Genomic DNA, 17,344 nt, shown 5'->3' on the forward strand with positions numbered 1-17,344 from the left:
ATTTGCATTTTATTGCATGACATAAGTATTTGATACATCAGAAAAGCAGAACATAATATTTGCTACAGAAACCTTTGTTTGCAATTGCAGAGATCATACATTTCCTGCAGTTCTTGACCAGGTTTGCACACACTGCAGCAGGGATTTTGGCCCACTCCTCCATACAGACCTTCTCCAGAACCTTCAGGTTTCGGGGCTGTCGCTGGGCAATACAGACTTTCAGCTCCTTCCAAAGATTTTCTATTGGGTTCAGGTCTGGAGACTGGCTAGGCCACTCCAGGACCTTGAGATGCTTCTTATGGAGCCACTCCTTAGTTGTCCTGGCTGTGTGTTTCGGTTTGTTGTCATGCTTGAAGACCCAGCCACGACTCATCTTCAGTGCTCTTACTGAGGGAAGGAGGTTGTTGGCCAAGATCTCGCAATACATGGCCCCATCCATCCTCCCCTCAATACGGTGCAGTCGTCTTGTCCCCTTTACAGAAAAGCATCCCCAAAGAACGATGTTTCCACTTCCATGCTTCAAGGTTGGGATGGTGTTCTTGGGGTGGTACTAATCCTTCTTCTTCCTCCAAACATGGCGAGTGGAGTTTAGACCAAAAACCTCTATTTTTGTCTCATCAGACCACATCACCTTCTCCCATTCCTCCTCTGGATCATCCAGATGGTCATTGGCAAACTTCAGACAGGCCTGGACATGCGCTGGCTTGAGCAGGGGGATCTTGCGCTGCAGGATTTTTATCCATGACGGCGTAGTGTGTTACTAATGGCTTTCTTTGAGACTGTGGTCCCAGCTCTCTTCAGGTCATTGACCAGGTCCTGCTGTGTAGTTCTGGGCTGATCCCTCACCTTCCTCTTGATCATTGATGCCCCACTAGGTGAGATCTTGTATGGAGCCCCAGACTGAGGGAGATTGACCGTCATCTTGAACTTCTTCCATTTATTTATAATTGCGCCAACAGTTGTTGACTTCTCACCAAGCTGCTTGCCTATTGTCCTGTAGCCCATCCCAGCCTTGGGCAGGTCTACAATTGTATCCCTGATGTCCTTACACAGCTCTCTGGTCTCGGCCATTGTGGAGAGATTGGACTTTGTTTGATTGAGTGTGTGGACAGGTGTCTTTTATACAGGTAACGAGTTCAAACAGGCGCAGTTAATACAAGTAATGAGTGGAGAACAGGAGGGCTTCTTAAAGAAAAACTAACAGGTCTGTGAGAGCCAGAATTCTTACTGGTTGGTAGGTGATCAAATACTTATGTCATGCAATAAAATGCAGATTAATTATTTAAAAATCATACAAAATAACTTTCTGGATTTTTTTTTATTCCGTCTCTCTCAGTTGAAGTGTACCTATGATAAGAATTACAGACCTCTACATGCTTTGTAAGTAGGAAAACCTGCAAAATCGACAGTGTATCAAGTACTTGTTCTCCCTACTGTATGTAGACCATCCCCACTCAACATCCCCACTCAAGCAAAATCTTTTGTTTTTAAAAGAATAATACAATACGAAAACCTGTATGGAGAGTGCCGCGTGTGGCCATTCAAAAGGTGGATTGATATATAACGTTCTTGATCGACGTAATGGCACTAGATATGTTGGCATAGAACGTATTTTCGGTTTATACAATAGTTCCCATGGAACACATTTCTTGAGATATACGGTAGGATAATTGCTAATAGCTGAAACTGTCCTATACTCAAATTCCTAGGAGAGAAATAGAAAGCCCACCGTTAACAGCGTCTGTGTTTATTTATTTGCATAACTCCGGTTCTGGAAGTGTCAGTGCAATTCAAGCGGGATATGCCACAGACCATAGGTATTCCTTCACGGGAAAGAACTGGTCCACAGACGTGGGTTTAAGAAACTCTGCCTTTGACCCTTTCTCCACAGAATCCTTCCAGATCGTTTATATCCTTCATCTGGTCTTTAACTATAGGTTTCAAAAGATTTTTGGAAAAGTCGGAGATGGTCATTGCAAAAATGTAATCTTTATTTGCCAGCTAACACATTCTAATGTTGAAGCCAAACTGAACTGGGTGAAACGTTTCACTTACATGTGAACATGCGGGGGCTGGAAGCGTCCCTGGTTGATGTTGTAGAAGGTGAAGGCCTGGGTGGGATTGGTGCTGTACTCATCCACCTCTACTGCGGCCCTGCCTGCTGTCCGCTGGGCCTGGGACTGCTGCTGCCGCCGTGCTGCCATTATTTCCGACAGGGTGAAGGCCATGCTCCTGGAATCTACAGTGGAGCTGCTTCTGGGCTGGGCTGGGAGAACAGGTATATTGGGCTGAGGCTAACCCACTCTTAGCTGGCCTGGGAGAGACGTGGTCTTGCCTTGGATGGAAGCGGCCTGGACCTGGCAAACACAGTAGTTGGGACTGGGAGCGAAGGCTGCTGGAGCAGACAGCGTTGCGGGTTGACCCACCAGAGAGAGGCCCACTGTCCTCACAGCTCGACCCACCTTGATGACACTCTGCTGGGCCACTGACCAAGCATATCCACCTCCAGTTCGGTATCTCCCTGTTGCTCCTGCACACACACAGAGCAGACCACAGAGTGGGAATGCAAAGCCAATCTGTTTCTTTGTGGCTCAGTTGATAGAGCATACAGCCTGCCACGTCAAATATTGCGGGTTTGATTCCTTCTACGGCCAGCCAGAGGTAAAAATAAATGCATGCATGTCTAAGTTGCTTTGGATAAAAGCATCTGCTAAATAGCATATTCTAATATATTTATACTCGCAGTTAGAAAAAAACATGAACCAAAAGTGCATAGTATAACCCCCATGGCCATTGCATGGCATTACAGCTGTCAGACAGACAAACTAGATTTTGCATTTTAGAACAGTGTTTAAATTAAAACTCAGCTTCAGGGGTTCTAGTAGGAATTCATACATCTGGTGGGAGACAGAAGGAAACGGATGGTGATAATTTGAGGATAAAGTAGGGCTAGATGGAGTCATCCAGGACTGAGCTTCTGTGATGTCAGTGTGCCATGTTACTTGTTGGAGAATAAAACAGCAACACACACATTTGTGCCCATGGCTACATGGTGTATGAGTGTGGCAGTCCCAGACATTCTCACTCTGTAAGTTGGAGCAGAAGGGGGCATTAGCAGATGCTGAGAACATGGTACACAGTGAGAAAAAATACCAGTGACAATATTGTGCCAAATGGACAGCCACATAAGAACAGTAACAGGACTGAGTAGAGAAAGGAAGATGATGAAGAAAGATGTGACAGAGAACATGGTGGAAAGAGATGGTTTGATAAATGAATAGGCACGAGGAGTTGATTGATGCAGTCTCTTCTTCAGCACAGACAGCAGACGCTCAGATTTAACGACCTAGAGAAGCAGTCCTATAAAATCTAGTGACAATGTTCCTTCATTTGCTTGTAGGCTATTCCACACACACTGGTAAAGACACACACCATTAGTCAGATATGTTTTATTTGCTGTGTAAGAATGGACTTGGTGTGTATGTGTGTGTGTATATATACCTACATACACACATATTTTGTATCCAAACATATACATATATACATATATACATATACATATATATATACACACACACATATGTTTGGATACACAAATATACGTGTGTGTGTATGAGAGAGAGTGTGTATAGAAGTCCTATAATGACTGATGGCTGAGAGAGTCTGATTTGATTTTAGCTTCTGGACATTTGGAGCATTTACACCTGTCCCATGACAACATAAAGATAGGGAGAATAGGAACAAGCTAACCACTCTGTTAGATTAATACAATACAAACATTATAAAATGTGCATGAGAAAGTTGTTCACATCTTATTATCAAGAGAATTTTCAAACTAATCACTGCATACAAAACAGTACATTTATTTCACTGATGTTTTGTAAATGAAGGTAATAGTATTTCTTATTTTTACAATAACTGTTTTAAATTTCATAAAATATGCATAAACTAAATTAGTCTTGCAAACAAAGGAATAACATCAGACAAAAGGAATTCAGAAAGCTATGTTTAGAAGAAAAAACTATAACCAAAGACATGGAGATGTAATAGTTAATTAGTTTATTAGGATCTCTCTCTCTCTCTATATATATATATAATTTAGTCGTGCCGTTAAATGCCGATATTGAACAGCATTTCATGCTAGTATCAAAAACTGTTAAATGTGATCAATAATAAAAGCGTTCTGGGACCAGCTAAAAGGGTGGAGTGACTGGGTCCAGAATTACCTTCATGGACAAGATTCAGGTATAACCTTTGGAAAGTAGAACTACGTTTCAGTTGGATTAAAATACATATAGAATATGCCTACAAGTCAATAATCTCTCTCATCAGAATTATTTAGCCCACCATGCAAACGGAAACAGCAATTTGCTTGTAAGCAGACACCGCAGCATCCACTGAACCTACCTGTGTTTCCCCAGTTCTGGTGAGATGAGCCTTTCTGGAACTGGATGAACCGATGGTCCGGTTGATCTCGTGATGTAGTGAACAGTGGAGGGAGACAGCAGCTGGTGAGTCGCGCTGGTCTGTTTGAACGTGTACCGCGTGGTGTTCTGGTTTGCGCTTCGACTCTCGCGGAGATCTCCCGCCTTGTGGGGAATGTGTTCTAGCTCTGGATCTTTCCAAATCTCTCTGATTTGGTCTGTATTCTTTCGTCGCCTACTGCTGGATGAACAGCAAAATGCAAAGGGGGAGGTGTCTGAGCAGTTAACAATTGATGTCTGACAAGCCTGTTTTATGGACAATACCAAAGAGATACGACTAAAAAATCACGAGGGGGTGTGGTATATACCCAATATGGGCTGTTGTAAGTACGACACAACGCGGAGTGCCGGGGGTATATGGCCAATAGCTTCGGTGTAGCCTATTGGCCATATACCCCCCCCCCCCCCCATTCAGAATTAAACAGAATTTCATAAGACCACTGCAAACCTTTTGATAAAATAAAAAAAATATGTAACATCTGAATTGAATTTATATCACAATTTCTCCACATTTTATTGTTGCCATGAACCTGTGTTTCACATTGCTATTTAAACCAGACAGTTACAATTCCAGTTGAAACACACCTGCATCAAATTGGTCAACTAATAACCTAGTCCTGCACATTTTGGAACACTTCACACATCCTTGAGAAGCAAGGGGGGAAAGGGTTGGACATGTTCCACCAAACATTGGAAGCATGTAAGTCGGTGCCCCCAATTATAAGATCACTTTGCAAAAAAATATTATATAGGTCCCCGTTCATATTAAACTCACTCCAATGCCCTTACTTAATGGGAAGTACAGTTAGGTCCGGAAATAACTGGACACTGACAAATGTTTTGTTATTTTGTCTGTTTACCAAAATATATTAAAGTTACAGTTCAATAATGAATATGGGCTTAAAGTACAGTCTCTCAGCTTTAATTTGAGAGTATTCACATTCAAATTGGCTCTTTAAAATGTAGCTCTTCTTTTTCAAGGGACCAAAAGTAATTGCACAATTGACTGAAAAGCTGTTTGATGGACAGGTATGGGCTATTCCTTTGATATTTCATCATCAATTAAGCAGGTAATAGGTCTGGAGTTGATTCCAGGTGAGGCATTCGCATTTGGAAGTTGTTGCTGTGAACCCACAACATGTGGTCAAAGGAGCTCTCAATGCAAGTGAAACAAGCCATTCTTAGGCCGCAAAAAAATCCATCTGAGAAATCGCAGGAACATTAGGAGTGACCAAATCAACAGTTTGGTACATTTTGAGAAAAGAAAGAATGCACTGGTGAGCTCTGCAACTCAATAAGACCTGGACCTCCACGGAAGACAACAATGGTGGATGATCGTAGGATCCTTTCCATGGTAAAGAAAAACCTCTTCACAACATCCTGCCAAGTGAAGAACTCTCTCCAGGAGGTAAGCATATCGTTATCCAAGTCTTCCATAAGGAGAAGACTTCACAAGAGCAAATACAGAGGGTTCACCACAAGATGTAAACCGTTCATAAGCCTCAAGATAGTAAAGGCCAGATTAGACATTGCCAAAAAACATCTAAAAATGCCAGCCCAGTTCTGGAACAGCATTCTTTGGACAGATGAAACTAAGATCAACCTGTACCAGAATGATGGCAAGAAAAAAGTATAGAGAAGCCTTGGAACAGTTCATGATTCCAAAGGCACTGGGTCACTAGTGTGTATTTGATGATGTGACAGAAGACAGAAGAAGCCAGATGAATTCCTGAAGTGTATAGGGATATTGTCTGCTCAGATTCAGCCAAATTCAGTGAAGGTGATTGGATGGCGCTTCACTTTACAGATGGACAATGACCCAAAACATACTGCGAAAGCAGCCCAGGAGGCAAAGAAGTGGAATATTCTGTAATGGCCGAGTCAATCACCTGATTTCAACCTGATTGAGCATGCGTTTCACTTGCTGAAGACAGAACTACAAACAACAATTGACCCACGAACAAACAACAATTGATGACAGCTGCAGCAAAGGCCTGGCAAAGCCTCACAAAGGAGGAAACCCAGCATTTGGTGATGTCCATGTGTTACAGACTTCAAGCAGTCATTGCCTGCAAAGGATTATCAACAAAGTATTAAAAATTAACATTTTATGATTGTGTTAATGTGTTCAATTGCATTTGAGCCCCTGAAATAAGGGGACTGTGTATGAAAATGGTTGCAATTCCTGAACGTTTCATACAATATTTTTGTTCAACCCCTTGAATTAAAGCTGCAAGTCTGCACTTCATTTGCATCTCGGTTGTTTCCTTGCAAATCCATTGTGGTGGTATACAGAGCCAAAATTATGTCAGTGTCCAAATATTTCCGGACCTAACTGTATTTTCAAAAGATGTCATATTTTTAAATTGGTTGCAGCCTATTGACGATATGCAAGTGTCTTGCATTGGATCAGTACCTTCTGTCGTTTGTGGAGTTGGAGTCGCACAGGGGTAGCCTTGTCTTGTCATGCTGTAGCAACTCCTGTTGTTAGATTGTGTGCTTACAAGCTCAGTTGTGGTTACTGGCCTGTGTTGTGTGTACTTCCTGGTTGACAGGAGCGTGATAAGAATCAAGGTGACTTGTGGGATATGCTTCTGAGGACACATTTCAACCTTTTTTGTGTAGTTGCTAATATGAGGCTTGGCTTGTTATTTTACTATAGTTGTAACAACATTCTCCCTCACATTTTCTACAATTGTTTAAAATAAATTAAAAAAAATAAATACAGAATCACGTAGAAGAATCATGCTGAAAATGTGGACATAGTGAGTAAGCATCACTGATTTGTTTTAATTATTTGTGTGAATGCACCACCTCCTGGATGAAAGATGCCTTTGGACACTAAGACCTATTAGGCCAACATTGAACTAATCTTGAAACTATAATTTCTAATGAAGCTACAGTCAAACAAACAACTAACACTTGTTCTCAAACTAAACTCTGACTTAATCAAAATACATTATGAATTTTAAAGAATTGATGCTGGTGCCAGATGAGAACTAATGGGAGACAAAGAAGATAAGCCCTATCTACACATAAACCACTCTCATTTGCCTAGAGATTCACAGGATTGATAAAGAGTCATGTAAAGTTCAAAAGAAATCCAGATCTGGCTGTCAGATGAAATTAAAAACCATGCAGCTAAAACAGGAAAACCAAAATGCTAAATTGGCTGTGATGCAAATTCCATTCCCTTACAGTTTCCAGTTGATCTAGAATTTTTTTAATTATGGAGCAGATATGTTTTATTTTTTCAGTAACCTGAGCTCAGTATCACTTTGCACTTAAATAGTTGTGTGGAAATGTTAGCTAGTTTAACCCTGGATACCGATTGACTGTAAGGTGCGCTACAGTATATGATACCATATACAATGAGAGTAAGCATTTTTCTTTGTTTTTGTTGGTAAATGGATTAAAATAGCAACAAGAGACCTCTGCGGTTTGTGGTATATAGCCAATATATATAGCCAATATACCATAGCTAAGGAATTTATCCAGACACTTATGGAAGCATTCTCCATTATGTGGCATGGAGGCATCATGTATAGATAATGAGAAAAATTTAAAGAAAATATTAACGGTATACAAAAATAAGGAAAATTGGTTGAACATGTGGAATTGTTTTTCTGCTACTGTTTTATTTGAATTTGTTCTTTACTGAATTTCCATGGACCAAACAATGGCAAAACACTGTGATACAGTTTCTCTCTTTGGGTACAACTGACTAACACACACGTTAAAATTATTCCTCTATAAAACTGACTAAACTAAATACAGAGTCTCTCTTTCTCTAGCTCGCTCTCTCACTCACACGCACACATCTCTGTTGCACACATACATGTACACAATACAGTACATCCTTTCATAAGACATACACTCTTTCTGTATCAGTTCCACACACACATGTCAAACCCACACACAATAAAATACATTCTCAGTAAAAGTCTATCATACATTTTAGAGCATTTCATACCGATTTTCATCATAACCATTATCATCAACATCATAGCCCCCAAGGGTCGCTGTCAAAAAATGCTGATCCCTGGCAGTGACCCTACTCTCAAGAGGGAGAATGGGATAATCAAAAAATACATTTCCATTTCACAACTACACACTTGCACATGTGTTAAACAGGACAAATATAAGCACCCCATACTTGACCTTTGACCACACTAAACACCCACAACATCTCTCTAGAGGAGGTGGGCGCACTGTACCAACATATATCTGTGCCAAAGATGGTGGTAAATGAAGATGAATGACTTAAGCTGTTAACCATAACAAAAAATGATTTCAGGGGTCACTGTCTGTGTCACTGGGTGTTCCCTCTCTTCGGTGGGCATGTTTTCCTGTGTCACCTCACTGTTCCTCCATAATATCTGGCATGCCCACTTTAGTGTGGGATGAACTGATTCTGGTATACTTACTCTTCCCTTCACACTTGTCACAGACCCCAACCAGAAAAAATTAAACCGTGAGGTCTCGCTTCGGGGCATCCGCTCCTCAGGGCGTCAGACAAAAACTAGACCAGAGGGGCTCAGGGTCCACCAGCAAATATTGGGGAGTGCGATGTCCCATTTTCTCCACCATCATTGGCTAAGCCTCTGGGTGTGGCTGCCATTTTGAGTGAACTGAGAGGATAAACAACTTAGTTGAATGTGAAAACATTATTAGCTATCAAATCCTTTCTTCATCCGCTCTTGTTTACTTGAAATCTTGGTGCAAGGTCCTTCCTCCAGACCGCACCCTCTAACGTCTGGATTTGAAGACCAGTAATGTTTTCTGCCGCAAACCTACTGTAGGTAATTGGATTCTTCTGATTGGGGTTGGTTGACAGATATCCTGTCAATGCTGAACCACCAGATCAGAATCAGCTCTACTAAACAACAGTAGGGTGACTATTAGACTAGATTAGGGCACAACACTGAATTTATGAATAAGTGACTTATCTGAACCCTATTCAGTGGCCTTCAGTATATGGCCTCAAAGTAAAAAGATACAAGCCATATAATTATGCATATCGTCCTTGTGCCCAGCACAAAGAATTTGTAGATGATTTTTTAACAATGTAGTAGCGGCGTATTAGCAGTGTAATAAGTCTGTTATATATTCAAACTGACTTGCTAAGAGAGTGGAAAGAACCATAAGCATTTATTTGCTAGGACATTTTGACAATTTTTGGTCAGTTCTGAAGAGCTCACCTACTCAATACAGGTGCTCTCTGGGTGATAGTTACAGCTGCAAGTGCTATGGACATACAAACACTCTCGTTACAATACTTTCGAACAGACTTCTGCTCCATATTTACGTCACTACATTCACCTCGAAACCGACGGTCTCTTTCTCTTACAATACATATTTCCTCCAATAGCATTGCGCACAACAATAAACAAACTAACAGTTTTGTTTAGATATTAAATCAATGGTCTGGAGTCAATGAGACTTTGGGAGAAGTCCAGTGGACCAATGAAAAACAGGTGGTTTTAGGCGTTCACTTAGTGCCATCATATAAGAAGCTTTACACATAACGCCCCTTTTCTCTGGCAACTAGTTAGATGGGTCTTAAAGGGATGAAGCAGATTGAGGAGACGGAAACATCCGTAGTATTGCATCATTAAGGAAAATCCCTTTAAATAATTTGTTTTAGCAATACCAATGTTTCAGGACAAATTTCTGTTTGATGGTGTCTGTCTATATATTTTGAATGCTGGGGTTTGGGTTATGGGTTACTGGTGTGGTGAGAATAAAAGGGGACAATTGTCTCCCTTTTTGCTACAACAAAGGTGATAAATTTTTATACAACACAAAACATAGGAAAAATGTAACTTAGATTTTTTTCTACAGTTTAAAATATAAAATTCAAGTGCAATTAAAGTTCCAAATATTAGTTACATCACATACATTTCTTTCTATAGTAACGTCAGTTACTTGCAGGTAGTTTTATCATCTCGCTATATAACTTTAAAAAAAAAACATATTTAAAAGCGTACGTTCACTGTACTCAGTTATACTTAGCTGGAAGTGGAATGTTCTGGGAGGCTGAACTTAGAAATGTCTTTAGACATTGAAAATGTTTACATCAAATGACATAAAGGTGCACCAAGCATTTTGAGAAATCCATCTTGTGCACACCAGGGGCCTTTCAAAATATCTAAAAAAAGATATTACCACATACTGTGTGAATACACAAACATATAGTATATACATATGTACGTACACGTATACACATACATTGTTACTGGTAGACAACATGTCTGTATGTACATATTTCATAAAACATCCATGATGTGGGCTTCTGTAGGTTCTAACATATAAATATAACCAAAAAAACAACAACACTTAACCAAAATAAAAGTAAGGACTGTAGAAATATCCCCCAAAAAAAGGGAAAGGCAGTTCCGTGGTCCTGTGCAGGAAATATAGGGACAGCAAGCAGGAGGAACTCTGGATAGGGTTTGACAGGGGTGTGGGGAGATATGAGTGAATAGGGAAAAGAGGGTGTTGAAGAAAGGGGTTAGATTCGGGAAGGATTTTTCAGAAAAATGGAGGATAACAAAGGTGGGGCGTATAACACATGGGGATGTCGACGGGGCGCGTTGTAGAGTTTGGAAGAGTTAAGTAGTGAAAAGGGCGCGGTGGGCAGAGGATAATCAGTTGGTGTTGGTGTCTGGGTAACTGACTGTGGGTGTATTGGTCTATTTGTATGGCCGTAGGAAGCGTGTGACTTTGGAGCGCAGGAATTTGATGAAGGAGCGTGGGAACATTTCTTTGGACTCCTGGGCTGTATACCGGAAGTAGTTCTGTGGGTGAGCCAGCACGTCAAAAAGGGCTTTGATGAGTTTCTTATCCTGCAGGGAGGAGAGGACGGTAGTGGGAAAGGGACAGTCAGAGAGATGGAGTGAGGGTCTGATGAAGGATACATAGTCATCAATAAATAATTTTTTCTTTTGTGTATAATAATTATAGTATATTTTACATGCATGCATTGGACAATATGTTGTTTTTTTACTTTCAGTATTTCCTGGTGATTCTCGGAGGCGTACAGCCTGCCGTCCCGGACTATGTCCTCTATCAGCTGTTGGTAGTCCTCTGCAAACCAACACAAGTGAAAACACGCTTTGTATTGTATTAGGCGCTGTGTAATTTCCCTTGAGACCCATGAGTTGGTTCAACTCTAAAAATAAGAAAATGCTAAAAGTGTTTCATTTCAGTATATTTGAGGGTGTGTAATTTACTGTATTTATAGGTAGGAAAATTGCTCATCAGAAGTAAAAGCATCCAACTGTGTTTATAATTGTCTATATTCATATTCTATTATACATTGGAATTTGTGTGCAGATGGGGCTCCCTTGGTATAGAATCACTGTCAAAATAAAGGAAAGTTTTTAAGTGACTGACCATCATAGGTGACATAGGGTACTTGGAAGCCCTTGCCACTGTTGCCTTCATTGGACTTGAACTGGATCCAGAGCTTACGGGAGCGGGAGGTGAAGGCGATTGGCCGCTCATATGTTTGACATGTCTCATAGGTGGTGATGGAGGTGGGCAGGGCTACGGTAAATAAAGAGTGGGGAATGTTATTGACAATTTTTTTTTATCAACCAACAGTTTAGGATCAGGTTAAATTAAATTAATAAATTAATATTGATATAGCTGTAGGACTAGACAAAATGATTGAACAATCTAATTGCAAGTCTGGCTGATAAAAATGTAATGCTTTTACCCATGATTTTCTATCATGATTTGCAACCATTCTGTAGAAATGTAAATTCCTCTGAAATTCGTATATGCAATCTCCAGTAAAAATCGTATAAAATACATTTCAATATAAATCCATTAAAAAATGTGAAGAAACAATGTAATAGTGATCATTCATATACAGATGCTATTAGAAGACATCCAACGTGACAACTCCAATAAACATCTTATAGGATTGTTCCAGATTGTGTAAGAGAAAATCCTAAATTATTTTTGTTGACTAGGATTTGATTGGATTATGGGCTAATGATTTCCTGGTGAATTCCTTGTTGTATGTATGTACCACTCTTCCTCATGACGAGCACATCTCCACACTCGTCTTCGATTGGAAGGAATATCTCCGGCACCACGATGAGGATGCGTCTCTTGTGAGGAGGGTTGATGGTCCAGATGCAGTCTACATTGGATGGGTAGTCGCCGGGGTAGTTAGGAGACTCAATGTAGCCTGTGTAATCCCCCAGCTCACCCCCACACACCTGGTCTGAGACAATGGCAAGAGTACGTTTTTATTAACTACAGCTTAGGCTAGAACATAAAACAAACATTTGAATAATTTGAAATACATTAATGTATTTCATGTCAAATGTATTACCTGCTTCAGCATTATTAAACACTAAATCTAAATTGGGACTGTTTTTAATTGGTAATTTGACACATCTTTGACCATCCAATGTTATACTGTGCAAGACTGAAATAATAATCCCCACTGAAGGTCCAATTCAATGGACATTTATTACAGTCAATTCCATGGTTTGGTCTAGGAATAAACAGTAAATCTGGAATTCTGCAATCAGGATTTCTGGACAACCAGCTAATTTATTGAAAGGGCCTGAAAATAATGCAAGCCAAGGTGAAGTTATCTTAAAGTATGTATGTCCAGCCTTACTCTTGCAGTGGGAGACATTGGTGGCGCCATCAAAGTCGGTGGTGGTGTTGCCAGGGCAGTTGATGCAATAGTTCTGCCCGAACTCTGATTGGTATGTGCCGGCTGGGCAGCGGATACAGCGGTGGTTGCTGGAATTGTAATGATGTCCAGGAGCACAGTGCACTATGGATACAAACAAATATGACAATAATAAATACACACACACACACACAGTCATACACAGGTTTTACCATTCTTGTGCAGACTCCAAACATTATTCTCATTTAAAATCCTATTTGCCCTAACCTTAATCCAAAAACGAATTTACTAAAAATCCTTAACTATTACCCTAACCCTAAACCACTAACCTTAAGTCTAACTTACCATAACCCCAATTGTAAATACTTCCCTAAACCCAACCCCTAAACCGATTATTTTCCCCCACAAATTTATTCTTGTTTTACTATCCCTGTGGGAACTTTTAGTCCCCACCAAGATGGAATAAAATGTACACACAATATCTTTCTTGGCATGTTACCTTTAGCCTCACAGTCCCTGAAGGCGACTGATCCCTCAAATTTGGTCATGAGGCCTCCTCCACAGGGGAAGCAGAGAACGCGACCCGGCTCTGGCTGGAACGAGCCCAGGGAACACGGGTTGCACGGGCGAAAGCCATCTGATGAATACTGACCCGCCGGACACTGGCCTGGAGGTAGGGAAAGGGGGCACGTGCATAGGGCATGACTAGGCTATTTAACATAAATCTCATCAACTTCTGTATTTTGTTTTCTCGCTGGTAAGATTTGGAAAATCCCATCTGAAACCAAAATGATGTGTTCAATGTGGGATCTGAGTCCAGAACCATGCCATTAAGAGTCTCATGTTCTACCAAGTTAGGGTTTGGGTTATCTAATGGGGCTGATCTCTACTGGGAACTTCCAAATCCTTGTGTTTGGCGTACTCTAGAGGAGGAAACGGAAAATGTCTCAAATAGATGGTTGTCTTCCAGTGTTAATTTTGGCAATTTTTTTTAAATTTAGTCCCGTTTTAGTCATTTTGACAAAAATACCTTTCAGTTTTAGTCACATTTATAGAATTTGAATAATGATTTTGTCTAGTTATTGTCAAAATGACAAAAACAGTGAACCATTTTAATCAACAAAATGCCCATGTTTTTGTCATATCACAATGATTCCCTAATTAACCCTCATTAGTAAACAAATCAACATATCAAATAAGGATAATGGAACATATAATGTTTTGCTTACAATGTTGATAGTGCCGACTATTATTCATAAACAATGTTGTACACGGTAGCCTATGGTAAACATGGAATTTCGGAAATGTAATTAGCAAGTGGAAAATGCATTTTGCACACACGTTATTGTTACAGTGGTTTAATTGACATGGATGGAAATAACAGGTTGAAATCTAAGTACGAGGGGAGAACAGAACGTTTTGATAGTTAACAAATTAGGGTACACCCACGTCTCCAGGCACAACACCACGGTCTTTGCCTGTGCATATATATATTAGGATGATTCGCTTTCAGAAGTCTTTTGATGACATCTGAAAGCATGTCATGAAAAGAAAAACACTGAAAAACCCAAATTATTGTCAAACCTAATGAAGTGCATTTTTCGTTTTTTGTTTTGCCACTTAAAAACAGGTATTTAACAAATATTTCTGTCATTTTTTACACCCTTTATTTTAGAAATCAGGTTTAGTGAAAACCTAGAGTTAGTTGACTCAGAGTTGATGGAAACAATGTTCAGCGTTTCTCTGAGTCAGTTACTACGGCAACATACTAATACCTGCTCCATAGCAGGTTTTAGCCAACTAACACTGAGTTTTTCCTACGTTTTCACTGAAGCCATCTGAATGTGTCAAATAGCCTACTGCGCAGAAGTCTCTGTGGCGAAAGAATGATGAGACCCTGCTTGGATGTTTTATCATTCCCCAATGATTATCTGTTTGAGGATTAACGTTATTCTCAAACAGATCGATTAATGTTATTAATGGTCGATTCATAACGTTAATCGATCATTTATCTGAACAATATTCTCAGCCCTCATATCGTTCCTATGATACATATCGTGGACATGCTCTCAGTTTGTAACAAATTCTTTGGGTTGCAATTTTCTGTATAACATCGGTGACGCTCAGCATAAGTCCAAGGCAACCGTCGCTGTCGAAAACATTTCAGTAAACTTTAGTAGTGTTACCAAGTCACAGACCCAGAAGATTAATCAAAAAGGAAATCCACAGAATTGCAGGTATCAGTCTAAGCAGTAATCAGTTTATTTAGTATGAAGCTTTAAGACTTGAAGCACCACCCCGTCTCAGTTCCAAGGTGTTACGCTGCTATATTATTGTGCTGGGGGATATGAGGAATGCACTTTCTAACTGTTCTCAGTCTCCTCCAGTTTTACATTTTAGGAGGAGATGAGGTCCTGGTCCACACCTGCGGAGTACCTGGTTTGGGTGGCCAGTTGCTATCCCTGTCCTTGTCCACCTGGTCATACTTTTGACCTAGTCTAGAATCAAATAGTCTCTGGATTTAGCCCAGAGAAATTTATTTATTATTCTAATTGGCCTCTTAATATCTCACCCGGCACAGCCAGAAGAGGACTGGACGCCCCTCTGAGCCTGGGTCCTCTCTAAGTTTCTTCCTAAAATTCGGCCTTCTTAGGGAGTTTTTCCTAGCCACTGAAATCCAACACTACTGTTGTTTGCTCCTTGGGGTTTCTCTAAAGCACTTTATGACAACTGCTGTTGTAAAAATGGCTTTATAAATAAATTTGATTGATTGATTGATCCTCTAAAGCTGCATTACTGCCTAGTACGGTATTTGCTCAGATCGCAAGTCCCACCAGTGGGTGGTCTACACAGCGCGTCATCAGCTGCCATCTCCACTCCGTGCAAGGCATCTACCATACACATGCCTTATGAAAGCACAGAACATCAAAGCCACCAAGGCTATGTCTATTCACACTGCTGCTGCTGTCTGGTCGACACTATTGGAGCATCGGATCACACACTTCCAGACTCACAGTTCTTTTCCCTCAGGCCATAAGTATCCTCAACCAGCAACACAGATCCATGATCATACTGATCACAAATGAACATTCCAAATGCTCTGATGTCTTTCCATGTTCATTTAATGTACATTAGAATATTATTTTGTATGTACCATTCATAGGAATATTACACTCACATTATATTTATAATATTCAATACTTCTACCCATATTGTTCCTATTTCCCATACTCCTCTCTTTAAAATTGCTGCTAGTTTACATTTTATGTACATTACCGCTTTATATATTTCTTAATTCTTACTACATAGATGTGTGCCATGTCACAAGAATGTCACTGTTCAGAATTACGCTATGTTATTCGGTGCATTTGATAAATAAACTCTGAACTTGATATTACACCCACACACACACACACACATTATATAAATGTTTAATGAGTGGAAGACTCAAGATGTGATTTTTTTTATAATCCTCATGTATTGTCTGTGTCAGCAAATTTCTGCCACGCCAGCTCACGCTCTTTTGCTGCTGATACTTAATTTTTCTTGAATATATATTTATATTCTGCATGTGCATTCATTAATATACCTAACTACACTGGGGAGAAGTATGGGGTCCAAGACCTTTTTCTCTTGTTGCCATGATGAATCATGTTATCTGCGTTCCATTGATGAGGGCTTTTTATGTCCTTGGGCATGTGCTTTACTCAGGGTTTACTTAACTCAGAGTTGACTGAACTAATTGTTACCACCTGTTCTGAAACCATCAACCCTGAGTTTGACAGGTCAGAGTCAGTCAACCCAGAGATGTGGTTTCAACTCAGAGTATGTTAAACCTGCTTTTCTGAAACACTCCCAGCTTCTTTAAACAGATCTGCAATTTCAGTCAACAACCAAAAGGTGGTGCCAAACCATAGCACATGGTATTGTAAGCTTGACAGCCTAAAGATGTTAGGCTGCACTCTCCGTGACACTCGCACGCACAAACATACAGTCAAACACACCTCCGCACTGGGACACATTCTTGGCCCCAGCGATGCCTTGACCCTCGATGCTGGGGCAGGGCTCACAGGAGAGCTGGCCTACTGTGTCCTGGTATGTCCCGGGTGGACACTGGACACACTGGTCTTGATCTCCACTGTAATAGGTACCCATACCACAACTCACTGAGGGAGAGGGATACATGCAAAGAAAGAGA

At 40.4% G+C, this 17,344-nt stretch overlaps 2 protein-coding genes across 11 annotated transcripts in view; both read right to left on the bottom strand.

The window, feature by feature from the left end:
• mpped1 (metallophosphoesterase domain containing 1) overlaps positions 1-4,751 on the bottom strand; it is a 105,567-nt gene extending 100,816 nt beyond the window's left edge. For 4 of the 5 annotated variants that reach the window (XR_003777840.2, XR_003777838.2, XR_003777839.2 and 1 more), the window contains exons 1-2: positions 4,408-4,751; positions 2,056-2,530 (exon numbers count right to left, since the gene is read on the bottom strand). Coding sequence is in view for 1 of the 5 variants with exons in the window: in XM_029116910.2 (XP_028972743.1) it covers positions 2,056-2,228 (173 nt within the window). In the remaining 4 variants the exon portion in view is untranslated. The remainder of the gene's footprint in view (positions 1-2,055; positions 2,531-4,407) is intronic. The other variant, XR_003777837.2, reaches the window with a different exon arrangement.
• A 3,351-nt stretch (positions 4,752-8,102) lies between these two features.
• scube1 (signal peptide, CUB domain, EGF-like 1) overlaps positions 8,103-17,344 on the bottom strand; it is a 118,397-nt gene continuing 109,155 nt past the window's right edge. For all 6 annotated transcript variants that reach the window (XM_034290068.1, XM_034290067.1, XM_029116957.2 and 3 more), the window contains 7 exons: positions 17,151-17,312; positions 13,646-13,813; positions 13,129-13,290; positions 12,526-12,723; positions 11,883-12,035; positions 11,494-11,573; positions 8,103-11,332 (listed from right to left, as the gene is read on the bottom strand). In XM_034290068.1, the coding sequence (XP_034145959.1) occupies positions 11,180-11,332; positions 11,494-11,573; positions 11,883-12,035; positions 12,526-12,723; positions 13,129-13,290; positions 13,646-13,813; positions 17,151-17,312 (1,076 nt within the window). In that variant the 3' untranslated portion in view covers positions 8,103-11,179. The remainder of the gene's footprint in view (positions 11,333-11,493; positions 11,574-11,882; positions 12,036-12,525; positions 12,724-13,128; positions 13,291-13,645; positions 13,814-17,150; positions 17,313-17,344) is intronic.

The sequence above is a fragment of the Esox lucius genome, chromosome 23 (genome assembly GCF_011004845.1).
Source record: "Esox lucius isolate fEsoLuc1 chromosome 23, fEsoLuc1.pri, whole genome shotgun sequence".
Classification (NCBI taxonomy): Eukaryota; Metazoa; Chordata; class Actinopteri; order Esociformes; family Esocidae; genus Esox; species Esox lucius.